Raw genomic sequence first — 18,850 nt, forward strand, 5'->3', positions numbered from 1 at the left:
TGTATGGGAATAGGAGGACCAAGAGTTTTTTGAGGTCAAATTTTGTATCGAAATTGAGGGAAAAGGATTTGCTGGAATGATTCCAGCAATTTCACCTCATCTCCACCATTGAATGCATTAGGTGTAGTGTTGCCAAATCAATGCATTGTTGTATTGGATGGTGGAGATGAGGTGAAATTGCTAGAATAATTCCAGCCCCTTATCCCGAAATTGAGTCACTTATTAAGGTCTATTCCAATATTCTATTGGGTCTTCCGTGCTTGAAACGGATTTAATTTGATCCCTTGATTTTTCTTCTTTGCGTTTTCAAGCGGGGTCTTAATGCGACAATTCTACGGGCTGCTTGTGACTTGTGAGATGCGAATACTCAAGAAATTGTTCAGAAGATGCCTATAAATATGACTGGATAACCTCCAGTTTCTACAGACAAACAAGAACCAGAATGAGTTTTCTCACTTCACTTGGCTTCTTCCTCTCTATTTTCCTTCCTCTCACTTCTGCAACCTTACTATTCCAGGTATTTCATGAACAAAACACAAGAAACAAGCCTGCTCTGTTAGCTATAAATGCAGGAACTTTGCATAATTTGTTAATTCAACTGCTGCAATATTTTTCTTGACAGGGTTTCAATTGGGAATCAGCTAACAAGGCTGGAGGATGGTACAATTCACTGAAGAGCACAATTCCTGATCTGGCTAATGCTGGAATCACCCATGTCTGGCTTCCTCCTGCCTCCCAGTCAGCTGCACCCCAAGGATATTTGCCTGGAAGGCTATACGATCTGGATGCCTCCAAGTATGGATCGGAGGCGGAGCTAAAATCGCTGATCGGGGCATTCCATGCGAAGGGTATCAAAGTGGTAGCTGACATAGTTATAAACCACAGAACTGCTGAGAAAAAAGATGGCAGAGGAATTTGGTGCATATTTGAAGGTGGAACTCCGGACGACCGTCTTGACTGGGGTCCATCCTTCATTTGCAAGGATGACACTGCCTATTCTGATGGAACAGGAAATCTTGACTCTGGAGAAGGCTATGATGCCGCACCAGACATCGACCATCTCAATCCGAGAGTGCAGAGGGAGCTGTCAGATTGGATGAACTGGTTGAAATCCGAAATCGGATTCGATGGATGGAGATTTGATTTTGTTAAAGGGTATGCACCAAGTATTCTCAAGTTCTATGTGCAACAAACTAAGCCAGATTTCGCAGTTGGGGAGAATTGGAATGCAGACAGAGAAGCCTTGAAAGATTGGGTGAGTGCTGCTGGTGGGGTGGTTACAGCATTCGATTTCGCCACGAAAGGGATTCTTCAAGCTGCCGTGCAAGGCGAGTTACAGCGGTTGAAGGACCAAAACGGGAAACCTTCAGGACTCATTGGCATTTTACCTCAAAATGCTGTGACTTTCATTGACAATCATGATACTGGTTCTACTCAAAAAATTTGGCCATTCCCATCAGACAAAGTCATGCAGGGTTATGCATACATTCTCACACATCCTGGTACTCCGACCGTAGTAAGTAACTTTGCCGTAATGGTTACTCAGATTGTGACTACTTTTATATATGTCTAGACTGAGACATAAATTATTGAAATGTTTTGTTTATTTTTTGGCAGTTTTATGATCACTTCTTTGACTGGGGATTGAAGGAAGAGATTAGTAAATTGACTGCAATCAGGAAGAACAATGGGATTAGTAGCACAAGCACTGTGAAAATCTTGGCAGCTGAATCTGACCTTTATGTGGCAGCCATTGATGACAAGATCATGATGAAGATTGGGCCAAAGATGGATCTTGGAAACCTTATTCCTTCAACCTTCCAGGTTGCTACTTCTGGAAATAATTACGCTGTATGGGTGAAAAAATGAAGAACATCAATTCTTCTTCTATGAATTGTATAATAATCTCGCAAAGCCCTTCTTGAAATAAAATAAGAGATGATTAATTTACGCTTGCATAGAACATATAACCACCTAGTCTGCTAAAAAACGACATCGTTTGAACAGTGTACGGCGTCGTATTTGCCAAAAAAACTTTTAACATTCTAAACGGCCCGCAAGAGAGTCGTGCACGATAACTAGAAGCAGTTGATGGCAACGGTCAAATATAGCGCCAGAGGCAGGGGATTATGAGCTTAGCCTCCACGATCCGTCTCTCCTACTTCCACTCTTCGCTGAAATCTTACATTGAAAGGCAAGACTCAAAATCTGCACTGCTTCTTTTGCGCCAGTTTTTGCAGTCCACCGTGAAACCAAATGACTTCACGTTCTCTTTACTTCTTAAATCCTATGCGTCATCTTCCTCGGCTTTGAATCCGATAATTGCGAAAATAGAAGTCAATCAAACCCGAAACCACTTGGTTAAATCGGGTATTGATCAGTTCGTGTATGTGAGCACTGCTCTGCTCGACTTGTACATGAAACTGGGATGCGTGGAAAGTGCACGGGGAGTGTTCGGCGAGATGCCACAAAGAGATGTTGTGTCGTGGAATGCTTTGCTTTGTGGGTACTCGCGAAATGGGTATGATATTGATGCCTTGGATCTCTTTGTTCAAATGCTTAGGGAGGGTTTGGCTCCTCAGATTACCACATTGGTTGGCTTGATTCCTTCTTGTGGGAGGTGTGATAATTTGTTTCCAGGAATGTGCATTCATGGAATGGGGATTAAGGCTGGCATTGATTTTGATTCTCAAGTAAAGAATGCACTAACTTCGATGTATGCTAAATGTGGGGACTTGGGAGCCGCAAAACTCTTGTTCGAAGAGATGGAGGAGAAAACTGTTGTTTCTTGGAATACCATGATTGGTGCCTATGGCCAAAATGGTTTCTTTGATGAGGCTTTGCTTATGTTCAAGCGGATGCTGGAGGAAAGTTTTGAAGTAAATTCTGTTACAGTACTGAATCTTCTGTCAACAAGTAATTGTGCAGAACTAATTCACTGTTATGTGATTAAATCTGGACTTAACAATGATGTTTTTGTAATTACTTCGTTAGTCTGTGTGTATGCAAAATGTGGGGATACAGTATCTGCAGAACTGCTTAATATGTTGTCGCCACATGATAATTTGGTATCCTTGACTGCAATTATCTCCAGCTACGGTGAGAAAGGAAATATAGGTTTGGTAGTGGAGTATTTTTCTCGAGTTCAGAAGTCGGGCTTGAAAATGGATGCCATTGCTATGGTTAGTATCCTTCATGGGATTAAAGACCCTGCTCATTCAAATGTTGGGATTGCTTTTCATTGTTATGCAATAAAGAGTGGGTTGTGCATCAAAACTCTGGTTGCAAATGGCCTGATAAGCATGTACTCCAACTTCAATGACATAGATGCTGCTTTGTCTTTGTTCTATGAGATGCCTGAAAAACCTTTGATTACTTGGAACTCTGTTATCTCTGGCTGTGTGCAGGCTGGAATGGCCAGAGAGGCCATGGAGGTCTTCTGTCAGATGATGATGTTCGGACAATCTTCTGACTCCGTTACAATTGCTAGTTTACTGTCCGGTTGCTCTCAGCTTGCATACTTGCAGTTTGGGAAGAGACTTCATAGCTATGTCCTTAGACACGATCTGGAAACAGAAGATTTTGTAGAAACTTCGCTTATAGACATGTACACCAAGTGTGGCAGTATAGAGTGTGCTGAAAGGGTTTTCAAAAGCATAAACGAGCCATGTTTGGCTACATGGAACACAATGATCTCATGCTACAGCTTAAATGGGTTTGAACGTAAAGCTCTCACTTGTTACATTGAAATGCTGGAGCAGAGGATAGAACCTGATAAAATAACATTTCTGGGGGTGTTAGCTGCTTGCACTCATGGAGGTCTTGTTCATGAAGGGAAAACATGCTTCCAGGTCATGACAGAGCAAGTTGGATTGGTTCCAAATTTGCAACATTGTGCATGCATGGTTGGTCTTCTTGGTCGCGCAGGCTTATTTGAGGAGGCAATGTCCTTTATCCAGAATATGGACATTGAGCCTGATTCTGCTGTGTGGGGTGCTTTGTTGAATGCTTGCCGCATCCACCAAGAAATCAGGCTCGGGGAAAGTTTGGCCAAGAAGTTATATTTACTGGACTACAGAAATGGGGGCCTCTATGTGTTGATGTCAAATCTTTATGCAGCAACAGGGAGATGGGATGATGTAGAAAGGGTGAGGAAGATGATGAAAGGCACTGAAGGAGATGGATGTACCGGTGTTAGCCAAATTGAGGTGACTTCATTTTATGAAATAAATAGAACTTATACAGCAGTGACATGAACATTTTAGGTGAGATTTAGGTACCGTCTGTTGTCAAGTTGAACCCACTAATCCTCTGGCTTCGGGTATTTTCACGTTCATCTCAACTACTCAAATTTTCCGCTGGAGTTCTTCCTATTCGACTGTAAGTTTTCAGCCAATTTTCAGTTAGATTTGGGAATTAGTCAGCAATTAGTTGTATTACTTCCTTTGTAGTGTTAGTTCTTTCAGATAATTTAACCATTTGACAGTAAAATATATTATTGTAATATTGTCTTGGTAGCGACACTGTACATATAAGATTAATAAATTTAGTAATTTAGGTGTTTGTGTTCCCCAGGTACATGCTTGACAGGCTGAGAGATGCTCAAACGGGTGATAAACGGTATTTGTAGGTAACCGGTCAAACAAAACTACCACCTGCATTCAAAACCCTACAAACAGTGAAACGAAGCCAAAACTGATTTGGTGATCATGATATTGGAGAAACCTATACATAGGAGTGAAGGTATTATTTCACTGTACCTGGTGTCTATTAAGAAGGACGTCATATATGGTCTTGCTGCATTTGAAGATGCAAGGATGGTGATTGTAAGATGGAATACGTTGTGCAATTAAAGAACACTATAATTTGTTAATAATTATAGAGACAGGGGTAAAAGTTTGTTATTAGATGGTTTATTCCTAGGACCTGATTCTGATTAGCCAGCAAATACTCTCTCTCTCTCAGACACACACATACACATTTAATTTGGAATGTTTTCCTGAAGAAGTTTCGCCATTATTGCTCCTTGTCTAACTTGGTCTGTTCTTGGCTTAATGCATACTGATTTTTATTGCTGGCAGAGAACAGGAAGTGATGTGGTATATTGATTAGCATTAAATGCTTGATGGAAATTACGTCTGTAAGCGCATGGAATTTCATTTTCTTGAGAATCTTGTTTCCTGCTGTTCAGTTATATGGTAAACAAATAGTTTTATTTAATCATTTGACAAAAATTACTCCGTTTACCTGGCAATAGTTATATGCACTCTTTCTAGGGTCAGAAACATTCCTGCACAGCTTATTCCTCTTATGGCAGTCTCACATTTTCGTTGCATTCTGGTCGTTGTGCTTTCCTGCCATTACTTTGGAGTAGTAGTACAGTTTGTACCTGCAGTTGCTCGATTCTGAAAGAACGTTTTATCCATAAGTTTTGTCTAAACTCTATAGTGTGTTTTGATGGATCGAATACTTTTTTCTTTTCTTTTTTTCATCTTGATAAGTATAGAGATGAAAACCATCCTGGGTTTTGCAGATATCTTTTTTAGCCTGTCTTGTTTTTGAGGACAAATGTATCCCTATGGTTTCAAGTTATACATCATTTGTCCTCTGAAAAAAACTTGAAGACTAAATCAGTGTGAGGGAAAACCTTTTCTAATCTGTTGTGTTAACTTGTGTTGCAAAAAAAAAATACTCAGGCTACTGAAAATGGGAAGCAGGAGCGCCATTTGGTTGCAACTGTGGGCTAGTTTAGTTGATATGGAACTTCCAGCAGGTGAAGAATGGTTCTCCAGAGTACCATCGCAACCAGGAGGGCCAAAAAAGCTGCTACTACTAGCAGATAGTAGCCAAAAGAATATATAGAAAAATTTCCGACCTGCCGGATTCGAACCAGCGACCTAAGGATAACAGTTGACCACTACAGTCCTCCGCTCTACCAACTGAGCTAAGGTCGGTTTGCTGTTTGCTCCTCAGAATAATAAACTAATAATTTGACCGTAATATCTGTCGATATGTGTAATACAACTCCATATAGGTGTCATCTTTAATGTGGCGAACTTACGAGATGATCGCTATATGTCTTGCTTTCCCTACTTCAGGTTTTGAATCTTTTGATTGACCTAAAACATATAGAGAAAATAAGAATATTTATCACAAAATAACATTAACATAAAGCTTTTGGTCTAGAACAACACTGACAATAATATTCTTGTACCATCGCAATTCAGAACATGGAAAGAACTAGGAATAATCCCACACAAACAGGAACCTGCAAGGAGCCACAATTCCTTCTTAAAGCACTGTCATGGAGATTTTACAAGAGTTGAGATTAATATGGTACAAAACCTATATATACATCACAGGATCACTTTATTATGCCTCCTCCAAACCCACCCCAACACATTCCTTCCAGTGAGCAATAATAGAATTCAGACCACATATCATACATGAAATAATCACCAGCATTTACATTTCAATAAAATTCTGAGATCTCATCCACCACTGGAATGCTGAGAACAAATCCCAACAAAAAGACGTAAACTCACAAAAGATACATTATTGGCTTTATATGAAGAGTTATGACTTATTTGACTGTGCCCTTCTTCTGCCCAAAAACATAAAAATTCGAGGGAAAAATGATTTCTTCTTTTTCTTCAAGGCTCTCACTTCTGGGGAGGAATCATTTTCACTGTTACTTGTCTGAACATATGCATTTGGGCTCGGTGCATAAGTAGCAGTAGCATCTGCTGCCTGGTCAAAGCTCTTCGATTCTTTTTTCCCCTCAAAACTTGGTATTGGGCTCTTAATGGGGTTTGCAACTCCATGACCAGCTTCACTAGCCTTTCGTCGTTGCTCGTTCTCCGCCCTCCACTTCCTTAGTTCCTGCTCGACACCCAGCTTTCCTTCCTTGGCCTTCTCCGCTTTGTCCATTGCGTTTCTTAATGCTTCCTTTCTTGCAGCTATCTCCTGATTCACTTCTTCCAACTTCTCAGAGGTTTTCAACTCGGACTCCTTAGCCACCTCAATTTGCGACATGGCAGCTGCCACCCTCATGTTAGCCTGCTCCTCTGCCTCATGGGCACGTTTGCTGAGTTCATAGTATTCATCTAAAGAAAGCGTTACGCCTGTGGGTGAATCCACATCATTTGTGCTTTGGGCAGATTCACTTTCTTGCAATGCTTTGATAGCAGCTAAAGCCAACTTTTCTGAAGCCTTAGCAGCCTCTGTCTCCTTTTGGGCTGCAAGTAGTCTGCTTTCCATTGTACTTGCTCCAGCCTTTGCTTGCTCTGCCTCTTCCTTTGCCTTGCGCAGCTCCTCACGGGCTATTTGAGCTAGTGACTTGGCCTCATCAGCCTTCAGTGCAGCTTCCTGTAGCTTCTTTGGAAGCTCCACCATCTTTTCTCTGGCTTCTTTCTCCTTCATCTGCACTAAAGCAGTTTCGGACTTGGTTTTATCCAGCTCAGCTTCCAGTGATGCAACTGTCACTGATGCCATACCTTCTCTTTGCCTAATGGTGGCAATAGCTGACTTTTCACTTTCTAGTTCTGTTTGTAGTGACACGGCAGCTACCTTGAGGATATCTACTTCAGCAGTTGCTTTCTCAATTTTAAGTTTCACTTCTTCAAGTTCTTTCTTCGCTGAAGCAACTGCCGCTTGTATATCAGTGTGAGTTTTCTTCTCCAGTCCTTCTGTCTCATCTTTTGAGTGCCCTTCATCACCTTCTTCATTCAACTTTGACTCCATATAAGCTGCTAGTTCAGCTTTTAAATCAAGAAGCAAGGCTGAAGCAGTGTCTAATTTTGTTTTGAGATCCTTGGATGAAAGAATCTGCTGGTTAAGTCTTTGGAGTTCCTCTTCTGCCTGCTTCAACTCCTTCTCCCAGTGAAGGGCATCTTGTTCTCTGGCCAGGGCAGCTCCTATTCTTTGTTCTTCTGCCTCCAGATGGGTAGCATGTGCAGACTCCAGGGTCTCTTTTGTGGCAATCAGCTCAATGGTAAGTTCTTCTACTGTCCTCTCAACCTCTTTTGATGCAGAAATGGCCTCTTCAGCTTTTTTCATTGCGACATCTTTCTCAATCACCAAAGAAGCATATTCCTTTCGCAGTGAGTCCAGTTCGTTTTTGACCGATGTTAGCTCTGAAACTGCAGAAGCATACCTGGCTTTGGCAACCTCAAGCTGTGCTTTTGCTGCAACACTAGCATCATCAGCAATCCCTTGTTCCATTTCTTCCACCCTGAGCTTAGCAAGTTCAGAGTCTTGTTTTGCTTGATGCTCTTCTGTCTGCACCCTCTCCAGGTTCAGCTTTAGTTCTTCGATAAGCCTCTTCGTGCTATCCAGCTCCTGAAGAACTTGTCGTTTTGACTCTTCAGCAGCCTCGGATCGTTTCTTATACTCAGGCATCTCCTCCTGCATTTGCTCAAGTTCTTCCTCCACAAGCTTGCGTCTCTGTACAGTCAGAAGAGAAATTCAAAGTCAGATTTTTAGAGAGTGAAGATGAAGATCTGCATTAATCATGTTCATGCAAAAGGACTCATTGAATACTTGAAATTTCGAGTGAAAAATGCAATGAAATAAAGTAAGATCTATTTGTAGGGAAAATCTGAACAGATGCTGTTATCATGAAGCAAATCCAGAGTAGATCAACTAATAACACTCCCTTGGACTGGTAATACTTGAGAGGCACCTTTCCTGCATGAAATTGAGTATCTATTCCCTTACTGGGTATGTTCCCTCTTGTTTCCCCTTTAATACCGTTCCTTTTCTTTCAAACGAAAAAGAAAAAGAAAAAGAAATTATCAATCCATCTTGAACTTTTCCATTTTCAGTTAAGTAAAAATTAAAGTAACCAATCAGAAAAAAAGATGAAGAAAGAAAGCAAAAGACATTATTGGCAACAATTTGCAATGATTATTTCCAGTAGCAAAAGGTGACATAAATTGCTCATCAGTTGAAGCAGTAAATCATTGCTTTTAAAAGCATATGTTTCACTGACTATACCCCTCACTAATGCAGCAACACCAAGACCAGCTACATACCATCATATCCACAACCAACAGCAACTCTGCTGTTGCAACTTCTACAGCAGAATACAGATGTTACCGCAAAACCCTATTATCAGGATTAACAAGACCATCGCAGCTCATGTAGACAACCACAGTACCTTTTTCTTTTTTGAACGCGAATACCACAGTGTCTTGTCCCCGAAACATTGATTCTCCTTTAACTACATCATGCTAGTGATATAATTTTTCATGTACTTCATCCAAGAAGTCCTTGTAAAAGATTAGCTTGATAAGAAGTCTCATATATGGTTCCGTATTTAACAACAGAAGAGAACTCACATGGAAACATTTCAGGTGCAACCTTTCCATTTTTCCAGAAGTATGTGGGTGGTGGGGAGATCTATGATCACAAACAAGAACTTTAAAGTACCAATAAATAGCTATTACATTGACATTTTTCTTAAGCAAAATGATTCAGAACCAGAAGAATATGTCAAACAATTTTCTCTCCCATCAATACTTCTCACCAGCCTCCCACAGCTTGATACATATATATGCCATCAGGATTGCCACCGTAATAGGCTTAGTTCCCATGCTAGAACTTTTGCTACCATCCTTACTTATCCAGAACTATTTTGAAAACCTATAATGAATTAATGATATCAAATTATCAATACCCAAGATTGCCACCAGCGCTATTCTACAGCCAATGTTCCATGGCACTTTAATATTTTCCATGATCGTAAAAACAAACAATGTGACAAAGCAGTTCCTTCTCATTTCACACCATACCACAAAGAACAGCATAGGAATCTAAATTAAAAAAAAAAGCTAAAAACGTAGCATTCCTTTGCATGCCACAACAAGAATGCGAGAAAGCAAAAGCATATATACGAGAATGAAGCATGAAATCTCCACCAAACGATGATCAAAGGATTCACCAATAAAATGCGCAAAATGATTTTACTAATAATGGAAAAGCAAATGTACCTCTACAGTTTGGAGCCTATGTGCTTTCCAATCTACAATTCCTCCAAACTTGGAAACTGCTTGTTTGACCGATTCAAAAGGAGCTGTTGTATCAATAAGACCTCTTTTCGCATCCATCTGTCTCACTTGTTTAGGAGAATCAATAGATTTTGGTGTACTGATACCGATACTTGCAACCTTATGGGGCAAACCAATGTCACTCGACTTCACTCTTACCTTAGGAGAGGAAGCAGAAGGTGTAGCCGTTTCACCAATGGTGGGGCTTCCAATAGAACAAGCATCTTGATTTGTGGTTCTGACGGCAATACCAGGAAGCTCGACATGTGGCAGAGCGAGCTCATCAGCTTCAACTCTTATGTCAGGAGAGGAAACAGAAGGAATATTCATGTCATCAATATTACCCTCAGGGATTTCACTGGAGGAATTCTCAGCGGCAGTAGTTTTTGAATCTTGCATTTGAGTGCCCTGATGATCTGTCAACATCCCATCAATGGTTGAAGTTGACACGGAACTTTCCTTTGCAATTTGATTTTGATCAACATCTAGATTGTTTGTGCCATCTTGTGAAGTTTCCTCAATAGAAAAATGACTTTCAGATACTACTTGTCCATTTGTAACAGGAATCAATGGAGCTTCACTATGGTCATCATGATGGGGAGATAGAGTAGTTTCTCGAGGATGCATCTCCCCAGCAATTGTCACATCCTCCATGCCAGGAAGTGGTTATCTGAATTGATGAATACAGAAACTACATTAGCAAAAAGCTGAATATGTCTCAATTGCTTAATTTTCAGACAAGCTAACATTTATACTTTGAGAATTTCTCGCCATAAATTTGAATGAAAAAGTCGGAAGTTTAGTTAAGGGAGCTCATTGTCTAGAATTAGGACTTTGAAACTGGAAGTTAAAAAGAGTATCTGAGATAGACGGGATGGCGCAGTAAGACAGATCCCGGAGTTCAAATTTCAAAACTATTTTTTGCTTCGTCATTCATCATGTCTTGGGATTAAACAATTCTTTGAAAGGAAAAGGCCTTTTTCAAATACTTTATGCCCTAGGTCGAAACGAAGATGGCTCAAGACAAATGCAGAGAAATCACACATTTTGCTTTTGAGTCAAAGCATAAGCCATGGAATAAAATGAACAAACAAACATAAAGCCAGATATTGAATGTGAGAGGGGGTTGTTCAGGCATTTGAATCCCTCATCTCTTGCGGAATGCATCTTTTAATTACAGTTACAAAACTATTATAGAATATTCACATCATGTAGGGGTTCAAAATTTTAAATATGGTCAAGTAAAACTTTCGTTAAGAAATTGCCAAGGAATCCATGCTCAAGGTCTGAACTGTCAAAGAATACATTACTCAGCAGCTTACTACTTAAAACTAATAATAGCACTGAGAGCAAAACCTATATTTCGTAAGGCAAACGATGGTCATATGGGATTTTTAATTTACAAACACAAGTCAGCTATTACAAATACTGATGAACACACTTCAATCCAAATGGCTATAGTATAATCTTCTATTTTAGCACTGAACGAATACATGTTAGAATGTTTAACCATTTAAATGCAGCAAACCCAACTTCAGTAAGTGATTTGAAAGATTTTCCAGCCTTATTAAAATTTAGTCAATGAACCAATGTTTCCTGAAAATAAAATTAATACCAGAAGCTGAAGATAATGTTCACAAATTAACCCCGAAGTTGAACAACAAAACATTGTGCATAATCTAGTCCTATTCATTTCAATTAAAATCAAATTCAAATAACAAAAATAATGAAAGATATAATTACATTGAAAATCATTTGGCTGAAATAGCCAATAATTCAGTTAACACCTTCTTCAGACCATATTGTCTCACGAATCCGAATTGCAGGTTTTTAGCATATGATTAAGAGAATTGGATGCCCATAATTTCCAATGGAACATTCCAGATAGTTCATTGCTGTATCAAAAGCAGTTAACCTCCTATGTACGCAGCTAAAGTAGAAAGCACAAACATTGTCATACCTATTGTAAATCCAAATCAGCTGTTTATGCTTTATACCCATACTTTATTGAGATTCCACATCCACTACAATTCCTAAATTCTAAACATCAATTCAAACATCAACAGAAATTCAAACCAACAAACTAAGCTTCTTTTACACAATCCACCCAAAATTTCAATCTCTCCAATCCATAATAAATCTTTAGAGTCAACGTTCATGGAATTTCAAATCCCAGAATACCCATCTACAGCCTTCCAAACCGAATTCTCAATACAGAGATGCATACCGAATGAAAACTCCAGAATTCAAGCACAGATTACATGGAAAACAAACTAATAGTAGGCATAATCACAAAACAAAACGAAAAAAGAAGAAGAAGAAGAGGAACGTACCCGGAGTAAAACCAGAAACAAGATTGAGAGACAGAGAGAGAAGAGGTGATTGGAAATCAATGAAGTCTGGAGAAACGGAGATTAATTCAAGATCAAAATTAGAAACTTAAAAATGGAGTAGGCTATATTTAGAAAAAATTAACGGACAGAAACACAACAACACGTGGAGCCTTACCTCATCAGACAGACTACTCCTAGATCCATCTATGCCCACCGTTTCTCTCCCTTGAGAATTATTGTTCTATTTTCTTGTCTCGATTTGCTTTTTTTATGGATGGGAAAAGAAAATCCGTTCACTGAATTTGTTACCGTGAGGACCCAGGAAGGAATAATATTAGGGAGTAGGGAGCGGAGTGGCCTGTCCTTCCTCCTTCCGTGTAATCCGTGAGCCGGAGCGTTATTGGCAGCTGGAGCTATCAAAACAAACTCGAAAAGTCAAACCATTGAAAGGTTAATTGTGTAATTTTGAAGGCCAACAGTGACGCGCAACTATTTGTCTATTTCTGTGCTTTACTGCTGACGTCCTTTAATTCTAGAAAGTTAAGGATCCTTCTTAAAACTATCAATTACGGGAATGACAAAGGAATTGGTTTGAGAGTGTGTTATGTTTTGATCTCGGGTGAGATGAGTTTTCTAAAATTGTGGGGAGTGGTTATATGACAAAAATATTTGGCACGATGAGAGAGGGTAAAATTGAATATTTTCATTAATATCAACTAATTTTTTGAAGAATTTACTTTTATAAAAATATAAATAGAATAATAAAATTGATTGATGCAAAATTTTTAAAAAAAATCTCGTATTTTGACATTAAAAATGCAATGATCTGTTTTCTATAGATTCAAATTCACCGTAGTATCAAAGGATATGATAATATAGTAACACACCACTCAACGAAACAAATTTTTATCCGAAAACGATCCGTTTGGGAGGGGTAAACTCATGTAGTAGGGGCACCACCATTCGCGTGTACTGTTATAAGGCCGCCATGCTTTCGAAAATGGTAAACTTTAGTCACACCTCTATATTTACTCAAGACACCCCGTCAATTGATTTTTATAAGGGATGGTCAACTTAAATTAATGTATTTTTAATAAACTTAAGGGTGTGACTAAAGTTTACCTTTGAAAATATCAGGGCCGTTGGATAAAGTGTTGCACTTGAGGCCAACTGGCTGGTCCATTGGACGTCGTGGCCCATTGGTCTATCAATTGGCAAGCCCATTAAAAGGCAGCCCAATTTTTATCAGGCCTTTAGGTCCATTGCTGAATGAATCTCTATTAAAGTCACATACTGTGATTTGTGAGAGAGACAGAGAAACAGAATGGTATATATTAATGGTTTGAATTAGTTGTAGAATTGATGTTAGTCAATTAAATTCTCTAACCACTTGTTAGAAGATAATATTTTATTTAAACCTAATTGTTTGAATTATTTACAAATCATAGTCAGGACAGAACAAGTCCCTACATCAACAAGAACATGAAGTTCTGGATTATATATATAATATTAGGTATACCTAACAAATATATTGCGCCAATTAGTTCAAATTTCTTTCATTGTCATCCATAATCCTTTCCTTGTACCTCATCATTTTCTTGAGTTGTAGATGTTGGCATCTTCCCTCCATTGATAGAGACCCACCATCACAAATATATTCACCAACCTAAGTTGGTTAGTGAAGCTTAAAATCTTCAATTTCAGAGGCAAAATCCTCTTCTGGTCACCAAAAACATGTGTTTCTACTCTCTCCCTAGTCAATTGGGTGAGGTGAAACATTTCTGGCATAATTCAGCCCGAGTGGTTTATCGGAAAAACCCTACTTTACTCACATTGAAAACGTATTTTCTGGGCCTAAGTACCAATAAAAACACCTCATGAAAAACAAATCTGTGAGAGTTTGTGGTCTACAACGGACAATATGTTTGAACTGAGAATATGAACGTAGAGGAGTCGCCATAAACCAAAAGCTTAGGCTCATTTTCATTTCCTACACGTTATTTATTTATTCCCAATTCTCTGAATTAATGGTGCATTCTACCTATTCACACATAAATTATACAGTACAAACATCCATGAAAGGACATTTCTATAGAGAAATTTTTAAAAAAAGGAAAATGAAAATAAAAACCAAAAAAATTCCATCACAAATTCTAGACTAGGTGTTTTCTTCTAGGATCAGTAATATTGATCTTCCAATGCTGATCGCTGAACCCCATAATTCTAGCCTTCCTTCTCTCCCAATTCAATGCAGTCTTCCTCTCTTTAGTCAATGCACAAAACCTCTGCAGCTTCTCATCCATGGAGTCATGAACCTTCCACCACCTCTCATGTGCCACATCACTAGCATACACATGTTGATCACTCACATCCCAATTACAATCATAGTCTCTGTAACACAACCATGGCTTCCAACCCAAGTAATGGATTGCATAAAGCTTTGGTGGGTCTGCCCCAAATAGCTGGTTCTTCACACTTGCCTCTGCAGTTGTATTAGCCCAAAAATTCTTAAGGAAGTTCATTCTTCTTGGCAATCTATGCCACCAAACAAATACTTCATTCAGAAAACCTTGGTCACCACCATTGTAGGACACTATGTGTTTCCTTTCATTCATCAGTATCTTGAATATGCATTTTGATGGTTCAATCACCATAACACCCGAGTTGAAGATCCAAATATCGTTCCCGGACGCTGACATTTGAGGGAAATGGAAGAGAATGTCGAGGTTTCGTAGAACAATTATGTCTGAGTCTATGAAGATGAGCTTGTCATAGTCTGTGAGCTGCCACAGTCTGAATTTACTGTAGTTATACTCATTGTATGAGTATTTCTCTGCTTTAGGGTTTCGGATCCTCTTAATAATTCGGATCTTCCACCCTGCTGCGGACAGGGCCTGGCGTTTTTCCTCGGAGATGGAGTTGTCCATGAGGAGGATAAGGTCACGCTTGGTCCCGGTTAGGAGGAGGCTCTGAGCCAGTGTAATTGCCCCACAGACATAGGCCTCAGAGGAGTGGATTACTGTTACATAAGCTTCTCGTTTGGGTGTCTTGGCAGGGGTTTTGATCTTGGAGAGATCATAAACTTCATCGATTCCTGTATATATCAATGTTATACTACCGTTATGTGAATGATATATATTAAATCCTTGTACTATGTTTATATAATATGAATGGTTGTTCTGACGGCTCGAGGTTTACGCTGTCCGAAGGGCATACTGGACTGAGTAGTTCCTCGGTCCCCAAAAAAAAAAGTTAAGAAACCAACAAAAAAACACCCATCAAAATCACAACTACCACACCATTGATGACTTTGCAATTAAGCAAAGCATATAATTAATTGTGTGATTGGAGTCAACTAGCAAGCTAATTACTTACCAAGACATCACCAACAGACCTAATTTAATTCTTCAAGAAATACAAGAAAATAAAATCTAGGAGTTTGGAAATTAAGGCATTACCTTGTCCCCAAAGAGGCAAAGACAACTTGCAAGAACCAGACGGCAGTGACACTTTCTGCTCCAACCTTGCCATGTCTGGCTGGTAGAACCACCAGTCACCTTCCCTTCTGACCAAGTCATCGCATCGGAACAGCTCCAACATTGGCCTGCATTTGCTAAGCATCACCACTTTTGTCCTCCAATTCCAATCCCTCTTCCCTTTCTTCACTGCCATGTTTGCCAGCACAAGATGAACTTGAAGCCTCAACACCTCCCTTGACCACCCTTCTTTTGAGTAATTACATGGCAATTTAGCCACTATCATGTCCATGCTTTCATAGGCTGCGAAGTCTGGCATTGGAATTTCAGGACAAGTTGAACCATCATCCTCTTCTTCCTCATCAATCCACTCTGGGAAAAGATCTTTCCATTCGAAAAACTCCGAAACCCATTCAAACTTGATGGGAATCACTTCTCCATGTGTTCTCCATTCACTTACATCTTCTTCTTCCATGTTCACCATCCCAATCTTTATTCTTTTCCCTATTTTGTCCATAAAGCTTGGCACCTCTAGCTTGATCACATTTCTCGTTGGCCTAATTGGTGGTTCCCCTTGAGTCTCCTCAAGAACAGCTTTCATTTTAAGACCCTTCTCCACCTAACAACACTCACAACCAGAAGCTTAATTAATCAATAACCAGATGGACAATCATAAGCTAACTTATTCATTTGAGCACATTCCAACAACAGAGTCGTGGAAGGATATATGATCAAGAACATGATATGCATTAATTATTACTGAGTAGGCTCACCTTACCTTGTGATTGCACTCCCGCAACGAGCATCTGACAATGGTTGCTGCATTTTCAAAATAGACTGAAGACGATGGCCGGAGAAGAAGAGAGGCATAGATGACAAGAAAGACAGCAAGGAAGAACAGGTTGATCTTGACAAACAAAGCTTTAGAAGGAGTGGCCTTCATCATCTTTTGAAGACTAAATCCCTCACCCATCTTTGCAGGTAGGAACTGCTACAGATATACCTCAAATAGGGGTTTCTGTAATATGTATCTCAACAACCTCTAGAGTCTAGACTCTAGTATACTTTTTGGAGCTTATTTATACTTGTTAATGATGACAACTAATTAGCATTTTTTAGGAAGGACTCGGCTATGGTGGTTAGAGAGTTTAGAGGGCGAAATTAGAGTAAACTAAACACAATGGAGACACAGGGCCATTCACCGAGCTCCATGTGTATTTTTTCCTGACTAAGAATTTCCTGACGGGCCAGAGCAGATGAAAGCTTTTCTTAATGTGTTTCCCATGCAGTTGGTGCCAATACTTTCACAAGAAAATATAATATTCAGTGGTATGATAGTCATATTATACGTTGACGTGGTGTACCAAGACCAATAACATTATGACATTTTATAAGAGGTTGATGTCAAATTAGAGTGATTGACGATGATTTTAAATTTAAATATTTCCACCTCTAACCACCCATGATTTGGCATCACAACTCATAAAATGTCACAATGTCATTAGTCTTGGTACGCCACATCAGCATGAGACGTTACATACCAAGACAACTAAATATTTTCTCAATACTTCTAGACTTCAAATTCAAAGACCCAATATGCCCTGTCACGTTTACGCTCACTCAGCTGTCTGAATGACATGTTGGGCTAAGTAATTCCTCGGTTACCGAAAAAAAATGTCCTTGCCATATGTTTACGCAAAAACTATCACCATTAAACGCCATTTTTTTAACCTGCCTACATAAATATTTCATTTTAATTCAATCAACTTACCTAATACGGATTCATGTGGAGTAGCAGAAGGTGTACATTGCACTTGGATAAAATGGTAAGAATAGGAGAAGTTGCTTACGCTATCTAGAAATTAAGCAAATAGGAATCTTGTTAATTAGGAGAAACAGCAAAGTATGCCTTCCAACCACTAAATGGTTGCGCCGTCAACTTCGTCAAATGTCGCTATTATTCGTTACACAATTGCGAGGCTCCACCAATTGCGTTCATCATTTTTTGCACTTGTTTAAATAAATCACAATTGCTAATATATACATACAGGCATATATATATATGTATGTATGTATGTGTATAGGTTTTAGGTTAAATATCAACTCAGCAAATGATTTCGTATCATGTTTAAAACGACCAATGCTGTGCAAACTGGTGAACAATCAAAAATTTCAAGCGATGTCAACAGGTGGATGATTAGACTAACTCCGAGCCTGCCAAGTATATTAGGCAAATGGGCTATTAGCCTACCATATCATCATGATTGGGTGAATAATTAGGTCTGATATTGCTTCAACCATATACCAGATTATATACTTCTATACATAACATAATACATGGTTGTTATGACACCTTAGAGTTTTGAACACGTTGAGACCTTCAACACGCTAAATTAACAAACATTAAAATTAATATATGTTCATAAAAACAGATAATACAAGATTGCATGTGCACCAATAATAAGGAAATAATGCAGCCACCGCACGTTAAATTAACAAACATTAAAATTAATATACCAATAATAAGGAAATAATGCAGCCACCAAGAAATATGATGCAGGAACTTTTGCAATAATGCCTTTTTTATGACTTTTTAGTCTTGGGAATTACCTAATCTTTTGGTGTACCAATCTGTCTTGGTATCTTGCTTGGTCTTGCGCAAAGGCAAGAAAGAGGAAATTGAAAAGCAGGGGCGGGGTCGGGGTTGGGGGCGGGGGCCGGAGCAGGCGGGAAGGGGTTGGTGGTGTGGGGGAAACCAACTTATGATGCATGATGCATGCCCATCCAAAGTGCACTCAGGCAGTTCCTTTGGATTGATGCTTATAGCATGCATAGTTGGAAACTATAAAATTTGTGCAAACTAGAACGGGCAATTTGATAATAACGATAGATGTAATATGATCACAGTAGATATCAATGCAACAACAACGCAATTACAAGAATTACCTCAACAATCACATTGTAATATTACATTTAATTGACATTGTTAGTT

General features: G+C 39.2%; 4 protein-coding genes and 1 non-coding gene across 6 annotated transcripts; 2 read left to right on the top strand and 3 right to left on the bottom strand.

Moving 5' to 3' along the window:
• The first annotated feature begins 360 nt into the window (after positions 1–360).
• Positions 361–1,958, top strand: LOC120009399 (alpha-amylase-like). The gene is made up of 3 exons (XM_038859984.1): positions 361–517; positions 623–1,516; positions 1,618–1,958. Exons 1-3 carry the CDS (start codon positions 443–445, stop codon positions 1,867–1,869), a joined length of 1,221 nt encoding a protein of 406 aa, XP_038715912.1. The 5' UTR covers positions 361–442; the 3' UTR covers positions 1,870–1,958.
• A 52-nt stretch (positions 1,959–2,010) lies between these two features.
• On the top strand, positions 2,011–5,087 carry LOC120009398 (pentatricopeptide repeat-containing protein At2g04860). Its single transcript, XM_038859983.1, has 2 exons — positions 2,011–4,380; positions 4,576–5,087. The coding sequence occupies exon 1, from the start codon at positions 2,130–2,132 to the stop codon at positions 4,254–4,256; it is 2,127 nt and encodes a 708-aa protein (XP_038715911.1). The 5' UTR covers positions 2,011–2,129; the 3' UTR covers positions 4,257–4,380; positions 4,576–5,087.
• A 782-nt stretch (positions 5,088–5,869) lies between these two features.
• Positions 5,870–5,954, bottom strand: TRNAY-GUA. Its single transcript is given in 2 exon segments — positions 5,870–5,905; positions 5,918–5,954. It is a non-coding gene; the product is annotated as a tRNA-Tyr (tRNA).
• A 293-nt stretch (positions 5,955–6,247) lies between these two features.
• LOC120008949 (protein WEAK CHLOROPLAST MOVEMENT UNDER BLUE LIGHT 1-like) lies at positions 6,248–12,764 on the bottom strand. The gene is made up of 4 exons (XM_038859348.1): positions 12,558–12,764; positions 12,383–12,448; positions 9,993–10,719; positions 6,248–8,445 (listed from the first exon to the last, which is right to left on the bottom strand). Exons 3-4 carry the CDS (start codon positions 10,701–10,703, stop codon positions 6,577–6,579), a joined length of 2,580 nt encoding a protein of 859 aa, XP_038715276.1. The 5' UTR covers positions 10,704–10,719; positions 12,383–12,448; positions 12,558–12,764; the 3' UTR covers positions 6,248–6,576.
• Positions 12,765–14,343: 1,579 nt separating this feature from the next.
• LOC120008950 (UDP-glucuronate:xylan alpha-glucuronosyltransferase 2) lies at positions 14,344–18,368 on the bottom strand. 2 transcript variants are annotated; one of them, XM_038859349.1, is made up of 3 exons: positions 16,637–18,368; positions 15,841–16,477; positions 14,344–15,476 (listed from the first exon to the last, which is right to left on the bottom strand). In XM_038859349.1, the coding sequence occupies exons 1-3, from the start codon at positions 16,829–16,831 to the stop codon at positions 14,536–14,538; spliced, it is 1,773 nt and encodes a 590-aa protein (XP_038715277.1). In that variant the 5' UTR covers positions 16,832–18,368; the 3' UTR covers positions 14,344–14,535. The 2 variants fall into 2 exon arrangements, with proteins under 2 accessions (XP_038715277.1, XP_038715278.1); XM_038859350.1 differs by having other exon boundaries at positions 16,632–16,811.
• Positions 18,369–18,850: the final 482 nt, after the last annotated feature.

Source organism: Tripterygium wilfordii, chromosome 11, assembly GCF_013401445.1.
Source record: "Tripterygium wilfordii isolate XIE 37 chromosome 11, ASM1340144v1, whole genome shotgun sequence".
In the NCBI taxonomy this organism is placed as follows: Eukaryota; Viridiplantae; Streptophyta; class Magnoliopsida; order Celastrales; family Celastraceae; genus Tripterygium; species Tripterygium wilfordii.

Excerpts from the sequence above, each read along its gene's own strand:
- LOC120009398 (XM_038859983.1), top strand. The coding sequence starts at position 2,130 with ATGAGCTTAGCCTCCACGATCCGTCTCTCCTACTTCCACTCTTCGCTG.
- LOC120008949 (XM_038859348.1), bottom strand. The coding sequence starts at position 10,703 with ATGGAGGATGTGACAATTGCTGGGGAGATGCATCCTCGAGAAACTACT. Across the intron at positions 8,446-9,992 it reads ATAGGCTCCAAACTGTAGAG|AGACGCAAGCTTGTGGAGGA; the intron begins GTACATTTGCTT and ends CTGACTGTACAG.
- LOC120008950 (XM_038859349.1), bottom strand. The coding sequence starts at position 16,831 with ATGGGTGAGGGATTTAGTCTTCAAAAGATGATGAAGGCCACTCCTTCT. Across the intron at positions 16,478-16,636 it reads TGCGGGAGTGCAATCACAAG|GTGGAGAAGGGTCTTAAAAT; the intron begins GTAAGGTGAGCC and ends GAGTGTTGTTAG. Across the intron at positions 15,477-15,840 it reads TTTGCCTCTTTGGGGACAAG|GAATCGATGAAGTTTATGAT; the intron begins GTAATGCCTTAA and ends TGATATATACAG.
- LOC120009399 (XM_038859984.1), top strand. The coding sequence starts at position 443 with ATGAGTTTTCTCACTTCACTTGGCTTCTTCCTCTCTATTTTCCTTCCT. Across the intron at positions 518-622 it reads CTGCAACCTTACTATTCCAG|GGTTTCAATTGGGAATCAGC; the intron begins GTATTTCATGAA and ends TTTTCTTGACAG. Across the intron at positions 1,517-1,617 it reads ATCCTGGTACTCCGACCGTA|TTTTATGATCACTTCTTTGA; the intron begins GTAAGTAACTTT and ends ATTTTTTGGCAG.